The sequence below is a fragment of the Anopheles nili genome, chromosome 2, assembly GCF_943737925.1.
Source record: "Anopheles nili chromosome 2, idAnoNiliSN_F5_01, whole genome shotgun sequence".
Classification (NCBI taxonomy): Eukaryota; Metazoa; Arthropoda; class Insecta; order Diptera; family Culicidae; genus Anopheles; species Anopheles nili.
In genome coordinates, this window is record NC_071291.1 from 23,310,527 (window position 1) to 23,332,653 (window position 22,127).

Below are 22,127 nucleotides of genomic sequence, written 5' to 3' on the forward strand. Positions count from 1 at the left end.
TGTACGAGTCACGGTGGAGAAGATGGTCACTGGCCAATATCGGGGACGGACCCATGTTCCCATGTTTGCGCGGCACGATTTCGCGATTCCGGTGGTGAGTCAGCACCAGTATGTCTATCGTCGTGTATTCCCAGGCTATTACGCGACCACAAATGAATGAGGTGTCGCGTGGAATTTACGTAAGTGGAACTTGTCGGTCACGCCGTACCCTTTCTCTCTCACCAGCAGGGTACGACGCAAGGAAGTGATTGATATTCGGGGTGCCTCGGAAAAGGCAAATATAACATCCAACCGTAGCTGGGTTTCGTAATCTGGGTAAGGTTTAAATAGGAGAAAAAACGGAACTTGAACGAAATATTTCCATGATGACATTATTACCTCGTTCCAGTTCAAAATGATTTTATTCCATTGAACGTTGGTTCGAAACAAATCCGGTTATTTCCCCTTTCGATTACGGCTATTCCTCCATTCACCAGCTTCTTCATGAATAAGTCAAAAAGAAAACATGACCTAGCTTCGGGATACGGTAGCAAAACGAAACAGGAGCGTCTCGCTAATTGATTGCAAACAACTACCGTACAAAAGTTCATTATAGGGCTGGAAAGGAAGTATTACTTAGCAACCGTACCCCAGTTAACAGCAAGAGAAACGTGAATCACGAAAGCAACAAGTAACTAACGCATCATTTAGCAAACTGCAATGAAAGCATCACAACACCATATAGATACGATGGAAAAAGTTAAAGTTTCTCGAGATTGAATTAAAACTGGTTGTGCAAGCGACATTACATTACACATATGTTACAGTGAACGGAAATAATCGTAGAACGTGGCTTTGAACCAGATCAGGCTCAATGGTGCTGGTGTCTATATCCTTTCTCCTTCAGATAAACCAACATGTCTTTCGTTGATTTGTGGCAAACCCCTGAGGAACAAAAAACACTTTTCTTAGAACACGGTTCGCCAGAGGAAAAACCAATCTGTCCTCTCGACACGTTCCGTTTCGTCAAGCCCCCACCATCAGTCCCAACGATCAGCTTCTGCATCGAGAATCGTGCCCGATCGCTCCCGCAAAACCGCCCCGAACCAATTAGGGACAAATTTTTAGCAAAACTTCATAAATCACGATTGGGCGAGCGCTTTCGCGGTTGCTGCCGCAACGCCCAAGTCGCGTTCGAGCAAAAGGCGGGCAGTTCCACAATCTAGCGCAACTCGGACTTGCACCGCGTCCGTTCTAAGCACGGTGAAGGGCAGCACAAATTTTGACCTGTTGAAGGTAATTAGAAAAAAAATATACATCGCGACCAGGGCGGGTACGATTCCATTCCCCACGCCTTTTTCTTCGAAAGCCGCAGCACACCGAGGCCAAGTGCAGCCTGTGTACTGATAAGTCCGGGCCTGCTACAACGACTGCATTCGGCGGAATGCGTTCCAGCTCAGGCCACCGCCTCCGGATCGGTTGGTATCGAAGCAGGCGAAGAAGAAAGAGATTGGCCACTCGCGTGCCCCGTTGTTTTGGGTTCAATCCTGAGACCTGAGAAATCCGACAACTTCTTATCTGGTCACACCCACACCTCCGGACGGGTGCGGGTTCAAGCATTATTACGGGAAGTCGAGCTGGTTGCGGCCAGGACGTGGAGTTGTCGTTGAGAAGGACGCGCGGCCCAGGCTAGAGGTTAGTGGAGGGAGATTAGCAAAGTGTTTGCCGGGCGCAATTAAAGCCACGGTTTGTCGTTAAATCGTGTTTAACCGGCTCTAGCACGGTAGCCACTGCCGCCACCGTCATCGAAACACCTACTATACACCACATTGCTCTGAAATATGCCAGATTTAGATAAATGAAAGCGTCTAGAAAAATGTAATATTTCAATTATTGAGCCTTTTAGATGATAACAAGCGATCGAGACCCATAATTTACGGCTTCATCAAGCAGGTATCGACACTTGACACCCTACTGATCGTCATTCAAGCCCCGCTAGGCGAATCATTGTTGGGTGGCAGTATGGTACTGTTCCTACTGAAACCGGCTTCGTTGGCAAATTTATTGCATGATTAATTGGCACCGGCAAAGCACTAAGCATGTAAGGACCCGTTGAAGGAAGTTTTCGGTTTCCAGACGCGAACTCCATATGGTTGCGCTTCCGTGTGCCGAGGAAATGCCGCGGACAAAGTGTTGCTGATTTTGATCACGACCCGATCCCTTAGCTGAGCCGGCTGGCTCTCTGTACGCTCATGATGGCATAATAAAATTGCCGCTCCTGGATGGAGCGCTCAATGCACGATCCAGCTGGGTGGGAGCCAGTAAAAGAAACTAGAAGGACTCCTATCCACCCTAAGCACAACATTGTAGTGCATCGTGCAGGTGGCCTCACACAAACCACCCAGATGTGCAGAGCATAAAAATGTGCATTTGCTTAGAGTACCATAAAAGCACCGGTTTCCTTGGAACACTTGCCAAGCGACAACAGCTAAATAAAGTATATGGAATAACAATCTCTATCTCTATAGAGGTTGTGGAAGGCTGTGGTCGCTTGTTTTCTATGTTTTTGCCATACGTCGGTGGTCCAGTTCAATAAATCACGCTGAACAATTGTCCACACATTGTGTGGAATGCCATGTGTGGATAGCTATCTATGATATGATAGAGGCCTATAACTTTTAAACGCTGGCGCACCATGTGCTACCATGTGTCTAGGTGGTCTTCTGGCGAAACGACCAATAAAGGATATCCCTGCGACTCATTCTTTAAAGAAAAACGTAAAATATATGCCAATTAACCTCGCGGACTGCTCCATAAATATAACAATTGCCATAATCATTATAGGCATGGCATACGTTCCCGATATCACCGATTAGATTGCGTGCGAAGGACGAATGAACTACGTGCTAAGCTATCTCATAAATCCTCCAAAAGGGTGTTATCAACTCCGCGGTGGCTTACTTGCCGACCACACCTGATTCTTACACAGCTTGGCTTAGGTTCAACAGCCTTATAAGAAATCGCCATTATCAGTTGCAACGAGGTTGCAGCAAATTATATCGGTCGATAACGAAAGTCGTGCTTTCCCATGTGGGAAAAACGCATTGAATGCCTAATACACAAGGGTAGCTCCTGTCATATTGCGTTACAATAGTAAGTATCGCAAAATTATGTATGGAAAGGTCAGGAACCTAAGGGATAACACATCTCCACCCAGGATATTATAACGCTATCGGGTGTTTCGTCGTTGTATATTTATGGTGCGTGAACGCCGATGAAGCAATATTCAGTTTACCAAGAGATTCCCTATTCATCAGCATATACGCATCGCTCGACAGCGTTGCAGTGCAGCAAAATTTTAGTTTTAAAAAATCATCGATTGTGATTGGATAATTCGAATTTTTGCATCGAAAATCAACCAATTAAATAAAAACATAACAAAGCCTAACGATTAGGGAAATTAATTTCATATAATTATTTGGGAAAAAAATTGCTCCACACATTTTTAGAACAATTATTTTAAAAGCATTCCTTGTGAGGCTTCAACTTGATTCCCAGGTACTGCTACATCCGTTGGCATGTTACCAGTACACTAGCTAAACTGTCGTCCTTTTTTGTGAAACTTATCGAGCTTCTATACGTTAACAATGTGCCTTAGCATATCCCTATTGCGTGCATTTTGACAATCATGATTCATCCATTACAATTTTTTTTGTTCTCTTGTACACACTTTTTCTTTTTTTATATCTTTTTTTATACTTTTGATCAGTTTAACATGGTTGACTTTTGGGCTCTCTGAATAATCCACCTTTTTGTTTAGTATATGAAAGATTTAAATGGAAGGTTTGCGTCAATATCAATGAAATTCGATTCGAACAAAGGGTTGTTTTATTGTTGGTTCCAAATGTTTACATCCCATCTTCATTCTCGAAAATTTAAATAAGCATACGGGGAGAAAAAAGGATTCAATATTCATCCGTCTGCGCTTGGTCCTTGGCCCAGAGCCATCCTGACGGTTCCCTCGCAGCTGAAGAAGGCGGTGGTGGTTGTGCAGGCGAGAAAACTGTTTATTTGTATTTAACGGGTGGTGTGGCATTCGTTTTCTTGCTGGACGATGCTATCTGTTTCCAACCATTTGACAGCTGCCCCGCAAAACCCTACGTCATAGGGATGGTAAACGCGTGCATGCGCACGTGCCCTCTTCGTTGGGACACGCGTATTGATGTGTGTGTAAAAGCTGCGGCTGTGTTGCTGGGCAGCAAGGAGTTGCCCCGAACCTGAAATTGGTCCTCTGAAAGCGAACGAGCCTAACACTATTGCACATCGCTACCTTGTAAGTTTGTGTGTGTTTGTGACGGTCGGGTTGGATGGGATTTTCCTTTTCCCAGTGAAAACCAGCTGCTGCCTTGCTGGGTACGCATGATACGTGTGAAGTGCATATGGAATAGGCTTTTTAAAATCCTTTCAGCTGCTCACACATCGAACCTTTTGATTTCCGATGCTTATTTGCTCTCGATGCACTTAATCCAGTAATGCATGTTTTGAGAAGCAGAAGAACCACCAGCGGCGTGGAACGATCTACCATCTTCACAACGTTGCACTTTGCACGCAAATTTATTGCTTCCGGCATGGTGTTTATTTATCCATCGGTCGCTGGGCCTGCACGTTGCACATCGCTCATGCTTCACGGGAAGCAAAGTGCATTATACGATATTGCAGGCAACATTCTTGGAATAAGCTAACAAGAATGAAAGAGCCAACATGAACATACACGCACCGAATGACGACCAAGATATAACCCATCGAAAGAGTTTAATGATGAATATTTAACATGTCTACGTTCTTCCGGAAACGATGAGTGCAACCGAATAATTCAAATATATTGCGCGGCATTTTTTATTATTTTCCTTCTGACCAATCCGACATGTCCGAAAAAACATTCATTGTTCCTGCTCCACAGGGGATACTTCATTGTTTGTGGGCTGAATTCAATAGAAAATTTGCCACCGAGTTAATTGGACACATTATATGGGGTCTTATATATTTAAACTACGCAGACAAAAAATTGTGCACCTTGTTGGTTCCAAACAGAAAAGAACTGATGTCAAAATATACGACAGTAAGCTTATGTATATAATCTACATAGTTTATCTACGCTGATTTGGTCAAATAAAATTCACGAACAGCTACAATAAACTTTTAAAAAAAATCATCTTTAAACAAAAGCCTTTTTTTAGAGGATGAAAAATTTCAAATTAAAATTCAATTACATATTCCACTTTATTCCCTGGTTCGTCCCGCAGTCGAAAAAAGATAAGGACCCAGGGCTGTGAATTTTGGTGGAAAGGCAAAATGTTGAACGTTAAACTATCCAACACCATAACAGAAGTCTTCCTCAATCTACTGTTGGCACGCTCCATGCCTGCTTCCACCTAATACTCCATGTTTATGGTTCCTGTTCCGGCTAGTAACGCCGATAAACCAGTTGCAAAATAGAGGAAATTAATTGATGATGAGTTTGGTTTCCTCCGGCATAAAAAGTTAGTCAATTTTGAAAATAGAAATGTGTTCTTAACCACCTTTGTTGTGACTCACTTCTGACCGGTTAGAATTTTGCTCTTCCCTTTTACAAACATCCACGAGGCAAACGATTGCGGATTGAAAAGAAGTAGGCTAGTAAAAAGCAGATCGTAAGAAGACTTTCCCAGTCAACAAGGTCAGCTTTATCAAAACGCGATAATATCCACCTGGATACGGTCGACAGCGGCCCAGAACGGCTGGCCAACCGTGACATCCCATGCGAAAGCAAAAAAAAGAAGCCCAACAACGAAAGGCAGATCGACCGCCGAGGAACGCACAACAAACACGGCCGAGCCTAGTTTGTGTACAAAAGGTGCACCTGAGACCACGTGAGGCGATAATAGGCAGGAGCTGTCGGAAAATGTGCCTGAGAAAGAGATAAAACTGACACGCGCAATACAGAGAAATAACCAAAAAAGGACGAAGTTGATTCAGCATGCCATCGAGACTGCTCAGATGTGTGAGTCGTGCATGTCTCAATGGTACTAGGGAGTGTATTTTATTTTGATTTATCTATCTTGATTTTTTTATTAGTATTTACACTTTTCACCCAGTATTGGAATTTTGATGGGCAAGCCTTAAAGCCATAACAAATTTTGCCTTTTGTGGCATCTGATGCCGATGATAGCATTATCTAATGCCGTCTGGACAGTTAGAGATCAATAATTAGAACAATATGCTGTTTAAAATCGTGACCAGAAGAGGCCAGTTCGTGAAATGGCTTTTTTGCGTAGATTTTCGTTTAAACATAAACCTTCTTCTCTTTCTCAATAACACTGTCTTGCATCATCGATGGAAAACATACCTTCGAGAAACACTGGAACGGCCATGTTTGTTGATTTTATCCTTGTACTGCAGCAGGAAAGATATCAACCGATCAGCGGCGAGTGAGGTGATTTGTTATATTATCCAATTCTGTAACAATACAATGCACCACTTTTCCCCTAGCAGGGAATACTAGATTTCCTCCGTTGGTCTTATGTTTCGAAGCCCTTTGGTGAGCTGTAGTCTCTCCAGCAAGGATCTATGCGTTTGTGTTGGTGAACGTTGGGTAGTTGGTCGACTCGGCTAGGCTGCAGGACGACTGTCTGGCGTTGATAATGGTCCTGGAGCAGTAGCGACAACCCCGCATATTGTGCGCACCAAGGTGCAGCTCACACACGATTCTACTTACTCACACAAAAGCGTACTGCTATCGTATACATATCGAAACGGCACACTTTCGCGCAAACACATGAACACACATTTTGTAGCAACACTCTCTTTGAAAAATGACAACGGCCAAGCCCTACCTTGACGCAAAAGGATATCGCACAAAATTCGTTTTCACGATGGTATGATTGGATTTGATAATTTCCTTTTACAAAACCTGCTATAAAGCCTTGTGCTTTATTCTTTTCACTATGTTAACATTGCACTTCCTGCGATAGGAACGCTATTTCCTTTTCCACAACTATCCTTTTTCATCCCTCGCTCCTTAGAGCTAGGTCTGCGAGTAGACTCCCTTCGCACACGTTGCTAGGTTACGCCCAAAGCGACACTGCTGCAAATAGCACGATTGCTTTGATTTCCTTATCAAATAGCCGACTTCCTGTTAGTTGCATGTTTTCCTCTGAGCAATTTCTGATGTTCTGAGCAATTTACTTCAAGCAGCGACATGGTGCGCCTGCCTGTGTCGTCAACGGGGAAAAACGAAACAGAAACGCCTTGTTTATGCGACTAGTGCTTAAAATGGGTGTTGGCGTTTTATGGACTGGTATAAATTTTGAAGCTAACGATTACTAGATAAGATTGAATTAGGCTTTTTTGGTCGTTATTATCCTTGCATTTCAGCACCTTGCTTTTGTAGCTTCTTTCTCGGGAAATTGCGAATTTTTACATCACATCAGCGAAGGCTCTTCTCGATGCAATTCAAATATTGTGTGCAGAGACGATCACTTTTACTATCACATCACACACGCTAGGTCGATTCATAAGTATTTCAAAATTATTTCATTTTAATTTGCTATCACTCAATCACCGGCCGACTGCCGGTTTATCCACTTCACTTTGCTCAGGTAGCGAAAAGATTCTCACACATTGTCTTTTCTGTACTGTTTCGGCAACTCGCTTTTGTTTTGCCTGTTTTTCCTAGCATTTGCTATTCGATTTTATTAGCATAAGGTTTTCTCAACGAAAAATGTACCTTAAGCAATTCCTTCGAAGAGCGAGAGCACCAGCAAAATGCGTCCGACGTCTTCGAGGGATTCAGAACTAATGATTTTATATTTTGTTTTGGCGTTTGGATTGTCATTTCTCATCTGGTCCAGTAATGACAGCGACATGGTATAGATATACATTTGCCTCATATTTTTAATTTTATCATTAAAATAGTTAAAGCCCTTATTGTGCCATAATTCATTTGTTTATTATAAAAAATGTTCGTACATTACCACGTATCTCATATGATGAAAAAAAAAAAATCAACTAAGTCTGTAATGTAAGCTAAAAAATATGATCTATATGGACTAATATGAATGCACCAGTAGATCTACATAAGGTCGAAATAATATGCTTTCTACTCCTTATACAATGTGGATGAATGATAATCACATATTAAGATCATTTATGAATATAAATTGCACGTAGTACGACTACGTATCATTCTAGAAAATTATAACATGTACTGGTTGATTTGAACACATAATAGTGACATAAGAGATCCAAACATAACCGTTCCCGATCGTCGTTAATTTCGTAGTAGAAACACCCTTAAAATTTATTCAAATTTTCATTGTTCACACATGTCATGTAGATCGAGAATATTTCTAGGAACATTTCTAAAGACCCGTGATAGCTGATGTTTCTAAGACCCATTCCAAATTTACACAGTACAGTGTTAAGAGCAGAGTATCAACTCAGTAATATTTCAGAATTGTATGTTTAATGGTTGAGTATTTAGATTTTTGGTGCAACATAAAGTATGAATCCATAAATTAATTTCTAACCGGCACAATATCCTGAAAGTATAGATAGAAAAATTACACGTGCTACGCACAGTTTTTCTTAGCTTTAAATTATTAAGCTATATTTGTTAGTGATTGTAAACTCTCTCTAATCTTAGTGATTGTAAACTTTATTAATCTTAATATAGTCATACGAACATGTTAAATTTATTTTTTGTATGTGAATATAAAAAGTAAGTAATCTGTACGTCATGCAATTTTAGGTTAGATTCGGTTCATTCTCCGAAGCGGATTTTGTTCGGTACATAGTTGGGCTGGGAAATGTCTCTTCAAATGTATTGGTATGTATTTCATTGTGGGCGAAGAATGGAAATAAATGACGCTTTCAAACCAATCGAAAATTAAATCTTCACATTTCCACTGTTTCTTTTGCAGCCCAAATCCTCGTGGTTTGTTTCCAGTTAGCAATGAGTACTTTGGTGAGGTTCCTGTAATTATGGTAGTCTCTGTCTCAAGATACTGGAGTGTTCTAGTGCACCCCGACTGTACGTTTTGGCGCATTCTCTACAATGACATCCATACGAGTATTCCGTATTTTTGTGTAGGTCACCCTGGCGAATGGGTATATCCAAGTGTTGTTCCCATCGCCTTACAACCATTGGCATGGTACACAACTACGTATTCACACCAGACAATACAACTGGCGCCATTATCTTCAGGGCAGTTTTTGGGAGTCATGGTCCAGTCTGGAACACACGTGTCGTTCCCCATGCAGTATGTTCCTTTGATGGCTCATGTGCCAATGGTAACGTACATACAAGCACCACACCATGAAATGTATGCATCGGCAATGTATTACCATCAGCATGTCTATCCAATGCCAACAGAACCCATGATGGAAAGATATCCAAGAATTAAACACTCGGGAATCTGGAATCGCAAAAACAAAAATCGATGTGTACGTTATCATCACCGTAGAAATTAAGAATAATGTGCCAAACTCTTACGGAGCCGTAGAGTACGTAGAGTTACGTAGTATCAAGACCAGAATTGGCTAAGGATTAATCTCCTGAGTAGTCAGAACTATTGAAATATGATAAAATGATCAATGAAGGGTTTTGACATCTATACACTTATATATTCACATTATATTAATTTTAAAGTTGATGAAATCATACAAAATTGTCAAAATGCGATTAAAATATTACTGAGTGTTTTTGAATTCCACATATTTGTTTGCATTATATTAATTATGAAGTTGAAGACATGAAAATGTGAAGCCTGTTTATAAAACGATATAAATAAATAAAAGCGGAATAATTTCTGTCCCAAAATTCGTACACCGCGTAAGTAATATTAAAATGCCACAACGCTATTTGCAGTCCCCTTTAGAGAACGTAAGTAATGTTTTAAAGGTGAGCATTACAAATGTAATAAAAGGTTTTTGTGATGCTAAAGCAAGTTAAAGGTAAGAATCACGAAATAGATCTGACAAACAAAGAGGAAATAATTTCTGAAAAACAATTCATAAACAACCTACCCTTCTACAGTATGAGGATCCCCTCGATGTAAACTGTATGACTCGGCAGCTGTAACTATACAAAACATTTATAGTTTCAGTACTTACATACGACATGCTATGTCCAAAGCTAACAAAATCTTTTCAACTGCAGTTTCAAGAGATAGATTTTAGAAATTTGTAAGGTCTCGTGTGCGCAAAAGGACAAAGGAGGAACCGCTACAAAGACGTGCTGTCGCATTGGCTTTCATGTGTAAGCAAAAAATTATAATTGATTCTGAAAAGCATTACCACAGCATTAGCGAGTAACATTTTCAGCTACAAAAGAATCAGTTATTTAGATGCATTGAATCAATATATTATTGATTATTTATATTTTTCATTTAACCTTACGGAGTGAAAAAAAAAATAGTTGGTTTGATGGGTTTTTCTAAAATAAACGAACAATATCCATCTTTGTTATATATAAATCCTATAATATAGATTCCTGTAACGCATTTTTATGTACATGCAACGTTTGTTTATCTACCGTTTGTATAATTATAAAGCAAATAACTTCATTCGCGTATAATCATTTCGAATTAATCACTAATGGAAAATTAATTATCTTACGCTTATAATTAAAGCATAGCACAAATAACAAGAAAAGATTAAATTCTCTGGCCAGTGTAATGCTATAAAATAATTTTCTTCTTACTATAGTTGATTATTTTGTTGGTGAATTTGTATTGTTCTTGTCAATGAGTGAAAATATTTCACATCTGGTATGTAATAATAATTAATTTAGAAAAACGTATATAAATAAACATTTAACATCAATATCCAGACTGGATGTCAAATTCAGCAGACTTTATTAAACCGCGCAATTCATTCTGGTTACCACACGAATTGGACCGTATTTACAAATAAGAAGTTGTAATGCCAACCAAACTAGAATAAGCACCAATTTCCTTTTGGGAGGGTGTTCATCCGATGGAAAGTTTTCGCTGTGCTAAGGATCCAATTTTTTCCAATCAAGCTATTATCCTTTGAGACTTTCTGGCGGTTTGCTCAAATGGCAAAAACATCTGCACTACTAAGGGGATCCGGCCGTTCGCGACCAACATTGATGCTAAGGAATTGCGTTACCTTTCCCCATTCTAGCCGGCGGCTTCTAGAGCTGACAATGTTGTTGCTGAACTTAGTCGGTATACTTCGGTGCCGGGCTGCTAATGTTGGAGTAATCTCTGACCGGAGAGTAGAACTGCGAACAGAAGGAATAGTAGGTTTGTTTACAACATAAAATGGATTTTGATCTATTTTTAAGCAGCCATTCTAGTAAATATAGCGTATCGTCACTGACTGGTGACGAAGATGAGCTTTAGAATGCACCACTTTACATAACGTGAAGGGTCACCTTATGCTGCTTGTTCCTGAATTCCTCCCACGGCTCCGGATTGTTCTTACGGCTCCAGGTGACTTCAGGGCTGCGCAATGCCAAACGAAGCGTGTAGAAAACGGCTCCGGCCGAACCCAACGCAATACATACGTAAAGCGGGATAAGCTTTGCAAACAAAATCGGAAAAGACAATCAGTTTGGTAAAGCAAAATAGTTGGTACTTTTATTCGTAAAATTGTTCCTTCAACAACACTGTGACGTAACCACACAAAACGATCAATGAGAAATATGTGGAGTACAATTTGTTGAATACATACCGCCGGGTTTTTCTTCAAGCTAGCCATGGTTAATCCCTGCATTTTGCTAGGATTTTATAATTCTTTTTACAGACGAAGGAAATATTCACAGATCACCAAAATTCTCTTCCCGACACAATGCGAAAAACCAGAGTGAAAAGCTTAAGAAAAAACGTCAGTGTCAGTCCGCAGTTTTTGACGTAGGCGTAGTTTTAAATGTTATCGAAAGAGGGATTATGAACTGAAATTATTGATTTTTTACATTTAGCGTAATAAATCATGGATTCAAATTTAATTCAATAAATCATCAAAAGATCTCTTTTGATTTGTTGAAGACTTGCATCTGTTATCTATTGTATACATTTACAAACGAAGATAAGAGAGCATCAATGCAACAAAAGATAGAACATCCGGAATTTTATTGATATGATAATTTTCTCTTTTAGAGTGGTTCTGTTAAATTAATGATCTTATTTAAGGTAAATTGTTAAAAAATCAGGTCATGTAAATCTGCATAATAAGTTTATTGTAAGACGGTTTGTTAAATAAAATATTGTCCGTTGGGATTGATACAAATTTAGTTGTCAAAGACGATTCGGAAAATTCAAAATAAAACAGAAGCATATTATTTTCGATAATAACAAGAGAGCTACGCTAATTTATTAAAATATTTAAAAACAAAGCCCAGTCTGATAGTATCTTAATATTAGATTGCGACACCCTGATGAAGTAAGTGAAAGATACAATAAACAACGGGTTATGTTGTTGCATGGAATTAAACGATCGATTAGGCCATATAATGTAAGTGTTTTGTTGTTTGTACCTATATATATTTATAATTCATTGAACTTTGTTCATACAACACAAGTCGCTCTACCATCGGTTGAACAGATATAGCCTTTACAGGATGAGATATCTCAACCAACAAGAGGCGATAAGTGTTGACGAAGAGCTGTTCAATGAGTACAAGTTCAGCGTAGATCAGTTAATGGAATTGGCTGGTTTAAGCTGTGCCCACGCTATTGCCGATGCGTACGCTCCTGATAGGTATGTGAAAAATTACAATCCTTTTGCATTTATTGCTCAAATTAACATCTTGTCGATTGCATTGCAGTCTAAAAAGTAACAAAGTGCTCATCTGTTGTGGACCTGGAAATAATGGAGGTGATGGGTTGGTTGCTGCAAGACATCTTTCTTTGATGAACTATGCGCCTTACGTGTACTACCCAAAGCGTACGGAAAAGGAGTTGTTTAAAAACTTGCAGCATCAGGCCGAAGTTATGGGGATTACTGTGTCAACGGAATGCCCAGCAGCTGCTTGGGTTGAAACTGAATTCGGTTTGATAGTTGATGCCCTGTTCGGGTTCAGTTTCAAACCACCCGTACGGGATTCTTTCATGCCAATTATGGAGGTTTTGCAACAGTCTCAAATACCCATTGCAAGTATCGACATTCCTAGCGGCTGGAACGTGGAGCTGGGCCCGCAAACAAAGAGTGATATTAAACCGGCTTGCCTTATTTCTTTGACTGCTCCTAAAATGTGCGCACAGCACTTATTAAACGCCAAACACTATCTTGGAGGACGTTTTGTTCCGAAAAAGCTGGAAGAAAAATATTCGATGGAATTGCCCGTCTACCAGGGACGTGATCTGTTTGTCAGACTTAGCTGAACACAAAGAATCGAGGTTTAAAAAACACATGGCGAGGCAATTAAAGGTAACTGTTTATTAAAATAAAAAAATATTTAACAAGAATCTATAAATTCTCTCATTGGTCCAGCAAGCAAAATCCATAGAAACATTATTTCTGCAGAGATCGCCATCCACTTTTGTACACCAGTTCGGCAGCTCGGCGCGGCCTGAAATAAGTCATTGCAACATCTTCGATCTTCGGAAAAGGGTTGCAGTTTGTGGTTTTGCTCAGAAACTCTTTTCGTTGGTGATCCTCTGAAGCTTTTGTGTTATTTTCGCGCTGGAATTCTGGCAATTTGGCAAGTATCATCGTTGAGCTGCGCTCTAAACGACCCGGTGCCGTTAAGGATGTTTGGCTTTCACGCCCGGATAGTTTTCCGGGAGAGGCCGTTTCCGGTGGTGGCGTATCGGCGGGTGGTAAACGCAATCGCAACAGCGTGTCATCGGGCAAACGCCATTTACGTAAATCGTCGTTCCATTCTGATTCCTTCTCTAGACATTCCAAATTCCAGTACCGTCCATCCTTACGCAGCACTGGCATAGCTTTATGAAAGACGCTTTCGTAGAAGAGAATTTTCTTCTCTAGAAGCCGTATCGTTGCCAGATAATCATCCCGTTCACATTGAAACTCACTCTGAATGTCGGTTACTTCTTGCTCGAGAAACTTGGTGCGTTTTCGTAGCGTACGAATGTGCTCACAACGCATTTTCAGTTCCTGCTGAATGTCAGAGTAGTGGCCCTGCAGCAAATCACGGTCAGCCGGTTGCTCGATACGGCCAAGGGCATGTGCTAACGCATTGATTCTCTTCTCTGACGCCAACTTGTTGCGATATCGCTTCTCCTTCAACTGAATGTCGTTGGCCCGTTCGCCACCGATTAGCGCATCCTTGATCTGTTTGATTCGATCGTAAATTTCTTTCCTATCTCGATTGGCTAGATCGGATACCGAGGGCTCCTGCTCATCGTCTAACGTTTTCCTGGAGGTGAGAAGTTGCATCTGTTGCTCATAGTAGGATTTGATCTTTTCGATGTCCTTTACCAATTCCTGCTTGGCGATTTTCTGCTGCTCGTACTCTTGGCGTAGATGCAGCACCTCCTGGTCGTATTGCGATTTGAGAGCTTGCTTTTCAAATTCAACCGTAGTCTCACCGTTAACATTTGTGTTTTTGTTTTCTCCTACTTTGAGCAGATCCTTTAAGCGTATTATTTCCTGTTGATATTCCCGCAGCATCGTATCCTTGGGATCTTCGTTCACCCGAGGTTTGTTGGCAATGTTCTTCGCGCGGCTGGCGTATCGCAGCGTAGACAACGTTTCGTCGTAGTTGTAATCCGCCGGGGAAATGCATGCAATCATCAGCGTTTTTGTGTTTCCCCCAAGCGAATCCTGCAACAGCCTGGTGAGTTTTGAATCTCGGTAGGGAATGTGTTTCGTTTTGCCATCGACCAGCGCCGAAATGACATTGCCAAGCGCAGACAATGAGAGATTGATTTTGGTCGCTTCCTTCAGCCTATCGCCGGTTGCACCTGTTTTGCTTTGCCGCTCGGAACCGGCCAAATCGACGAGATTAAGCTTACCCCGTTTGATACTGGTGCCATTGTCGACAACGCTGGTGGATATTTGTTCCAGGCTGATGCTAAATATTGAATGCGATCGTGAGCTCTCGATGTTCATGAGCGTGCTTCCAACCATGCGGTTTTTAGCTCCTAGCTCCAGCAACTCGATGCACTCCTTCATTCCATGTACGGTGTGTAACGAAAGATTCTGCACCGTAACACCCTCACCGGGTATCTCTTTTATCTGCAAGCCTCCTGCCGGCGTTCCAGTACCGGCCGTTGGTACATGCGGCTTGAGCAGGTCCCGTATTGTTTCGTTGTAGATCTCCAGATAGCTAACCAGCACCAGGTAGCGCACTTCACTGGCGAGTGAAATCGCCTCAAAAATGTGCTCGAACGAACGCGGTATGATGCCGATGTTGTTGGCGTTGTTGGGATCCGCAGCGGATAAGTTGTAGGTGGTACCTTGCATCGTGTGTGATTTACCGCAGCCCGTCTGTCCGTATGCAAAAATCGTCGCATTATAGCCTTCGAGAACACTCTGAAGATAAGTAGAATTATGATGTTTCCGAATTTGAGATCTGAGTAATATATTTTTATTCTTACCTCCACCAGCGAGTAACAAATATCGCTGTAAATATTTTCCGTTGTCGCCGCGTAGCCATACGCGTTATCAAATCGAAAGGATTTCTGAGTTGCATTGCGATCTTTTGGATTGTCAAGATTCACTAGTGAGTTGTCGATCTGTATAACGCTCTAATGAGAAAAAAAAACATCAAACCAGATATACTACAAAATTGACGCCTAGTACAGAAGCAGTTAGTACATGTCCTTACCGTGCAGCTTGATTGCTGTTCCCGTTTGTTCATCGGTCGACACCGCACGACCACTTTAACGTTTTCCGCCATCGCTTGTTGAATGATTGTGGTCGGAAACTGGTGTCCCGAAAACCGATACCGATTGTGCCTGGTCAATGAATTATTTAGTAGGCATCATATTTGCCACCGTTTGACCGATGGAGCGAGAGAGGTTGTAGTTCACCGATATTGGCTACTGGCAGGCTCGTGGTAGCCAATGAATCATGTGTCTGAACAATGATGACGGAATGTTGCACGCCATTTCCGCGCGCACTGCTGATCGCATGTTCGTTACACGCGTGGCGTAGGTGCTTTCACACGCTATTTGAGAAATTATTAGAGCATTCGTTAGCTTCTCGGTAGTGAAAGACAATACAGTGGAGCAGCTCTGAAGTATTGCTATAGTCGTGAGTATGACTCGAGTATCAACATGATATGCATAATCAACGGATTTTTGTGTGGATGAATGTTTCGGTAAAAAATATTTAAACTGTGTTTCAGTTGTAAGTTACAGTTATGCTGCAAACTGTTGCTTTTGTTTCGTTTTACTTGCAACAATTTTCGTGTACACGTGTGAACACGTGTCATATATCACGTGGACGTATATCGAATGACGAAGCGTAGAAGGCATAGTAAAATCGATCTTGTTTGTTGTGCAGTGAATAATTTCCTTACCGTTGGTAGGTTGTGTGATCAAATATTTGCCGCATGCAGTTCAGTCGGTAAAACAGTGCACTATGGCTAATGGACTACGATCCATTATAGATATAGGCCAAGGTTGAAGGAAACTCAACAAAAAAAATAGATAAACACACACGAGGTTTGAGGAAATCCGTAAAGTATTTCGATCGATTATCTAGTCGCCTTGTATACACACTACAAATAAGCTCTCCTTTGCCACAATCGGTCACTGTCGGAGGTTTTACTAACGCCAGTAGCACGGAATCAATCATTAAAACTCAATCCATCCGGGAGGGTCACGCGATTTGAACTACGACCGGACTTTTCGATGACTAAGTAGCCGCTCCTGCCCGCACGCTACTGACCTTGAAAGTACGAATGTTGTAAAAAAATCCTATCGTATTTGCAAACGGACCTTTGAAATGACGGCATAGGTTCACTCCTAACACGTTGTTGGGGCACTTTCGCCCGACAGCAGCTCGATTGGTCTAGAATGTTAGATACGGATGGACCGATAATATGCATAGAGGCATGTGATGGAACGGTAAATTATAAATCAAGCATAATGATTATAAGTCATTATTTCCTGTTATCCTCAGTGATCGAGCATAGCGTCGTATGGGTTTGTTTTGGCATCGTCGTCTCCAACGCGACTACTATTTCACGGTTAAACGGGGGACGTATTGCTTGATAACAAACGTGTGTTTGAATTTCGATTCAAAGAAATACCTGCACATCGAGAAACTTGTTCCTCTTCTTTGGCACCAAACATGTCAATGAACTGTACGAACCGATAGATTGCGTGATAGTTTCATGTAAAGATTTTTAGCTTTTCCAGTTAGTTGGTGGCGCGAATTCGTATAACGAGGTTTTACGCGAAACGGTAATTTAGTCAAATGTCTGTAGCAGAACGCGCACGAAACAGTATTGCATTTAACGTGTCTGGAACTACTGAATCGCAGACCAACCCTCTGCGATGAGGGACCTTTCATACGTATTAGCGATATTCAAAAGATCTGCCTGCGCATGATCCACGTTGTGGAATGTTCGGGTAATTAAGCAGCAGGAGCTGGCGGTTTTTTTTGTCACCCTCACTAACACGTGTTGCCATTGTTATTATATTTGCCGGTTCGATGTTGCTTTAGTTTTTTTTTAATAATGCTGATATGGTTTCTAACATACTCTTGGCTCATTTGCTATGACCGCGCGATGATACATAAATGGACGATCACGGTGAGCTGAGAATTGATCTGCTCCGCGCTTACAGTATTTCCACATTTGAGTTCCGTTAGTTATGTTTGGCAAAGATTAATATTACTTAAATTACTTTTTTCCTTACTTTCCTTAATGTGATTATTTAAAAAGAATTTAGTGTCTATTATTTAAAAATTAGTTTAGTGTCTTATATTTCAAAATATTATAGGTTTACCTGATCAACATAACCACCCTGTGGGGAAATAAACTTTTGGACCGGTTATCTCGCGGTTCTGCAAGGTGATTACCCGACGGGGACACATACATTGTGCTGACATCAGATTTTTTGGCTATAATACGTAGTTTCGTCCGAGGAATATTATTGTGAAACAATTTGGGAAGTGTATGAGGTGATACGTTAAACATCTTACTTATTTTGTACTAGTTCAACGAGGTATTGCGTAAATCAGGTTGAGTACATACATCATAGCGTGAGGTAAACAAAACATTGTGCTTTTGTTTGAAATGTGTGTTGCTATAGCAGGTGTTCGTAACTCGAATTCAAATGAGCCGGCTAGGACATATGGCCTATAGCTGCCGGTCCAGTATATAACTAGGATGGAGGATCAGTCATTTTAGAAACGGATAATTACAGGAGGGTACAGGAAGCTGGACTCTTGCATCTTACCGTGGGAAAAGCCTAGCAAAGAAGAAGAATGCTTCCTTGAAAATGCGCCGGCAGCATATTTGGTTTTTTCTTAAATATGTTTTAACCACTCTATTCCAGCAATGAACATGGCACGTAAACTTGATGTGATTATCTTCGGGGCTAGTGGATTCACTGGTAAATACACGGTTCTCGAGAGCATCAAACTGCTGGCAAACATGAAATGGGGTATAGCAGGTCGAAGTCAAAGCAAGCTGCAAGAAGTTCTGCAAGAAATAGGCGATAAGGCAAAGACCGATTTGTCCCACGTACCGATTGTTCTAGCCGACGTAAACAACCAGGATTCGTTGAATAACATGGCTCGAGATTGTCGAGTGCTTGTGAATTGCTGTGGTCCGTATCGACTGTACGGAGAACCGGTGCTGAAAGCCTGCATCGCGGAACGCACCCACCACGTGGATGTAAGCGGGGAACCACAGTTCCTCGAAGGCATGCAACTGAAATATCACGAGGCAGCAAAGGAAAGGGGAGTGTATTTAATATCCGCTTGCGGGTTTGATAGTATACCTGCCGATATGGGGACGGTGTTTTTGGAGCAACAGTTTGATGGTGTGGTGAATTCTGTAGAAAGTTACATAGTCTCCAAGCAGAAAGGACGCCGTGAGATGGGTGCCATTCATTACGGCACCTGGGCTTCTGCTGTTCATGCCATCGCCAACCTTGGTGAAGTGGGCCAAATTCGCCGGAAGCTCTTCGCAAAACAATTGCCTGACGTTAAACCAAAACTGCGGGAGAGACCAACGCTTCATCGTTCGACGAACGGAAATAGGTGGTCTTTGCCGTTCCAGGGTGCCGACCGCTCATGTGTTGCACGTACGCAACGATTTCTTTACGAGACTGAGAATAAGCGGCCACTTCAGATGAGGGCATACATATCGTTTGGGTAAGAATCGACATAAAAAACAATTTCCGTGGGTGTTAGTTAGCTTTTCGTTGAACTACAATTAATTTGATCTCTCTTACAGCGGATTGGCGGAGGTTTTGGCAGTATCTTTTGTTGGCGCTATTTTTTGGCTCATGGTGAAAACCAACTTTGGAAGACAGATGCTGCTCAATCATCCTAAGATATTTTCACTTGGTGTGGTGTCTCACGAAGGCCCTAGCGAAGAGTCTATGAACAATACAGAATTCGCACTCTATTTTGAAGGCAAAGGGTGGGAAGAAAAACTTGCGAGTCCGGAGGATAAATATACGACTCCTCCGAACAAAGTGATACATACCAAAGTAACCGGAAGAAATCCGGGATATGGTGCTACCTGTGTAGCACTGGTTCTTTGCGCTCGAACGATTTTACTAGAGAATGATAAGATACCCGGAAGGTAAGTGCTATGCGTTTGCTTGAGTTAATTCCTACTGAATGATTTTTTTTATTTTCTTAGTGGCGGTTTTCTAACTCCAGGAGCAGCATTTGCTAAGACAAATCTAATCAATGAACTGTGCAAGAATGGATTTTCTTTCGAGGTGCTGTCTTCATCAAAATTGTAGTTATGGTGTAGAAGCATTGGGAGTATAGCTCATAATTAAAATAGCCGTTTTTTCTGAAGTGGTGGTGGCAATGTTGGATAAATAAATATTTACTGGTGCGTACTGTTACTTCTTCTTTGCTAGGCTTTGCCCACAATAAGATGCAAGAGTCCAGCTCCCTGGGTCCTGCTGTATTAATCCGTGGCTATGAGCACTGATCCTCCATCCTAGTTATATACTGGTCCGGCAGCTATGTGCCATATGTCCCAACTGGTTCGAACTATTTCAAATTATTAGCAACAAAGAAAGAGAGCTTGTGCTGATGGTCACAGAACCGGTTCGACCGCGTACGAAACGTCAAATATGACACAATGTTTGACAAAAGAGGCAATCGCGCGTGTTGTTATCACAGTTCATGCAGAATCACATTTTAAATTAGAAAACTATCTCAGTGCATTGGATTTATACATTATTTCTAGATCGTGATATACCGCATTGTGGATCTATGTAAGTATAACATAGCTGTGTTCTATAGCATTTCGCTTAGTGCGTTATGTGCTCTGCGAACTCACGAGTATAAACTCTACTTGCAGCACGCGCACACGAGTCCTTCAACCAAGGAAACATTCGACGCTTGTTTACCGGCAACAAACAGTGGAAAACGTCGTACGCTTCTTTCCGTAAATTTAAGTAGCCATTGGTGGATTGAGTTAGCCACAAAACAGTTAGAACGACAAAATGAAGATTGAAGAAGTTAAAAGCACGGTCAAAACCCAGCGTATTGCCGCTCATAGCCACGTGAAGGGGCTGGGTCTGGACGAGAATGGTGTTCCGTTGCAGATGGGTTCCGGTTTGGTCGGACAGAAAGATTCCCGAGAAGCCGCCGGCGTTGTGGTGGATCTAATTAAGTCGAAGAAAATGTCCGGCAGGGCACTGCTGCTTGCGGGACCACCGGGTACTGGTAAAACTGCGATCGCTCTAGCGATTGCACAGGAGCTGGGCAACAAGGTACCGTTCTGTCCGATGGTCGGCTCGGAGGTGTTCAGTAACGAGATAAAGAAAACAGAGGTACTAATGGAGAACTTCCGCCGATCGATCGGGCTGCGTATTCGTGAAACGAAAGAGGTGTACGAGGGCGAAGTGACCGAACTGACGCCGGTCGAAACGGAGAATCCGATGGGAGGATACGGTAAAACTATCAGCAATGTAGTGATCGGTTTAAAAACGGCCAAAGGAACAAAACAGCTTAAGCTGGATCCCAGCATTTACGAGACGCTGCAACGCGAAAAGGTCGAAGTAGGGGACGTGATTTATATCGAAGCTAACAGCGGTGCTGTGAAACGGCAAGGCCGTAGCGACAATTTTGCTACCGAGTTTGATTTGGAAACGGAAGAGTACGTGCCATTGCCCAAGGGTGAAGTACACAAGAAGAAAGAAGTCGTCCAGGATGTGACGCTGCACGATTTGGATGCGGCGAATGCACGGCCTCAGGGTGGACAAGATGTCCTCTCGATCGTAGGACAGATGATGAAACCAAAAAAGACAGAAATCACGGATAAGCTGCGTACGGAGATCAACAAAATCGTGAACAAGTACATCGACCAGGGAATAGCTGAACTGGTACCCGGTGTCCTGTTCATCGATGAGGTGCACATGCTCGATCTTGAATGTTTCACATATTTACATAAATCTCTCGAATCTGCCATCGCGCCGATCGTCATCTTTGCCACTAATCGCGGACGGTGCGTGATTCGAGGTACAGATGACATAGTTTCGCCTCATGGTATTCCGCTGGATCTACTGGATCGCCTGTTGATCGTTCGTACGGCCCCATACAACATGGGTGAGATGGAACAGATCATACGGCTGCGGGCCCAAACGGAGGGACTGAACGTGGAGGATGCAGCTATTCAGGCGCTGAGTGAAATCGGATCCAACACGACACTCCGCTACGCAGTGCAGCTTCTTACACCGGCAAACCAGACGAGCAAAGTTAATGGACGCACGCAGATCACGAAAGACGACATTATGGATGTGCATTCGCTGTTTTTAGATGCGAAACGTTCGGCAAAGTTCTTGCAGGAAGAAAACACTAAGTATATGTTGTAAGGATCCTACGTGGGTCGAATTGATTTTAAAGGGTATTCATCTGCTGATTTTGAACGATAAATAAAACATCTCAGAATTCCATACGGGCTTAAATACATTTAATTTTGGTTTGTGTGTGTGTGAGAGAAAGTGTGAATGTATACATTAACGTGC

The 22,127-nt window shown here is 41.9% G+C and overlaps 6 protein-coding genes across 9 annotated transcripts in view; 3 read left to right on the forward strand and 3 right to left on the reverse strand.

Annotated features, from left to right (window-relative positions):
* Nucleotides 1-6,389, reverse strand: part of LOC128732273 (unconventional myosin heavy chain 6) — a 32,271-nt gene extending 25,882 nt beyond the window's left edge. The window contains exon 1 of the mRNA XM_053825458.1: nt 6,365-6,389. Within this exon, the coding sequence (XP_053681433.1) occupies nt 6,365-6,389 (25 nt within the window). The remainder of the gene's footprint in view (nt 1-6,364) is intronic.
* Nucleotides 6,390-10,844: 4,455 nt separating this feature from the next.
* Nucleotides 10,845-11,864, reverse strand: LOC128730891 (cytochrome c oxidase subunit NDUFA4). Its single transcript, XM_053823978.1, has 3 exons — nt 11,719-11,864; nt 11,420-11,566; nt 10,845-11,266 (listed from the first exon to the last, which is right to left on the reverse strand). The coding sequence occupies exons 1-3, from the start codon at nt 11,758-11,760 to the stop codon at nt 11,204-11,206; spliced, it is 252 nt and encodes an 83-aa protein (XP_053679953.1). The 5' UTR covers nt 11,761-11,864; the 3' UTR covers nt 10,845-11,203.
* A 533-nt stretch (nt 11,865-12,397) lies between these two features.
* LOC128732007 (NAD(P)H-hydrate epimerase) lies at nt 12,398-13,368 on the forward strand. The gene is made up of 3 exons (XM_053825166.1): nt 12,398-12,498; nt 12,589-12,744; nt 12,812-13,368. Exons 1-3 carry the CDS (start codon nt 12,467-12,469, stop codon nt 13,365-13,367), a joined length of 744 nt encoding a protein of 247 aa, XP_053681141.1. The 5' UTR covers nt 12,398-12,466; the 3' UTR covers nt 13,368.
* A 111-nt stretch (nt 13,369-13,479) lies between these two features.
* LOC128731152 (kinesin-like protein KIF17) lies at nt 13,480-15,850 on the reverse strand. Its single transcript, XM_053824250.1, has 3 exons — nt 15,779-15,850; nt 15,549-15,698; nt 13,480-15,483 (listed from the first exon to the last, which is right to left on the reverse strand). Exons 1-3 carry the CDS (start codon nt 15,848-15,850, stop codon nt 13,498-13,500), a joined length of 2,208 nt encoding a protein of 735 aa, XP_053680225.1. The 3' UTR covers nt 13,480-13,497.
* A 278-nt stretch (nt 15,851-16,128) lies between these two features.
* On the forward strand, nt 16,129-19,994 carry LOC128721747 (saccharopine dehydrogenase-like oxidoreductase). 4 transcript variants are annotated; one of them, XM_053815532.1, is made up of 4 exons: nt 16,129-16,206; nt 18,462-19,284; nt 19,367-19,720; nt 19,781-19,994. In XM_053815532.1, the coding sequence occupies exons 2-4, from the start codon at nt 18,464-18,466 to the stop codon at nt 19,884-19,886; spliced, it is 1,281 nt and encodes a 426-aa protein (XP_053671507.1). In that variant the 5' UTR covers nt 16,129-16,206; nt 18,462-18,463; the 3' UTR covers nt 19,887-19,994. The 4 variants fall into 4 exon arrangements, with proteins under 4 accessions (XP_053671507.1, XP_053671505.1, XP_053671506.1 ...); XM_053815530.1 differs by having other exon boundaries at nt 16,206-16,273; XM_053815531.1 differs by lacking the exon at nt 16,129-16,206 and adding an exon at nt 16,490-16,521.
* A 530-nt stretch (nt 19,995-20,524) lies between these two features.
* On the forward strand, nt 20,525-22,024 carry LOC128721746 (ruvB-like helicase 1). The gene has a single exon (XM_053815528.1). The coding sequence runs from the start codon at nt 20,604-20,606 to the stop codon at nt 21,972-21,974; it is 1,371 nt and encodes a 456-aa protein (XP_053671503.1). The 5' UTR covers nt 20,525-20,603; the 3' UTR covers nt 21,975-22,024.
* Nucleotides 22,025-22,127: the final 103 nt, after the last annotated feature.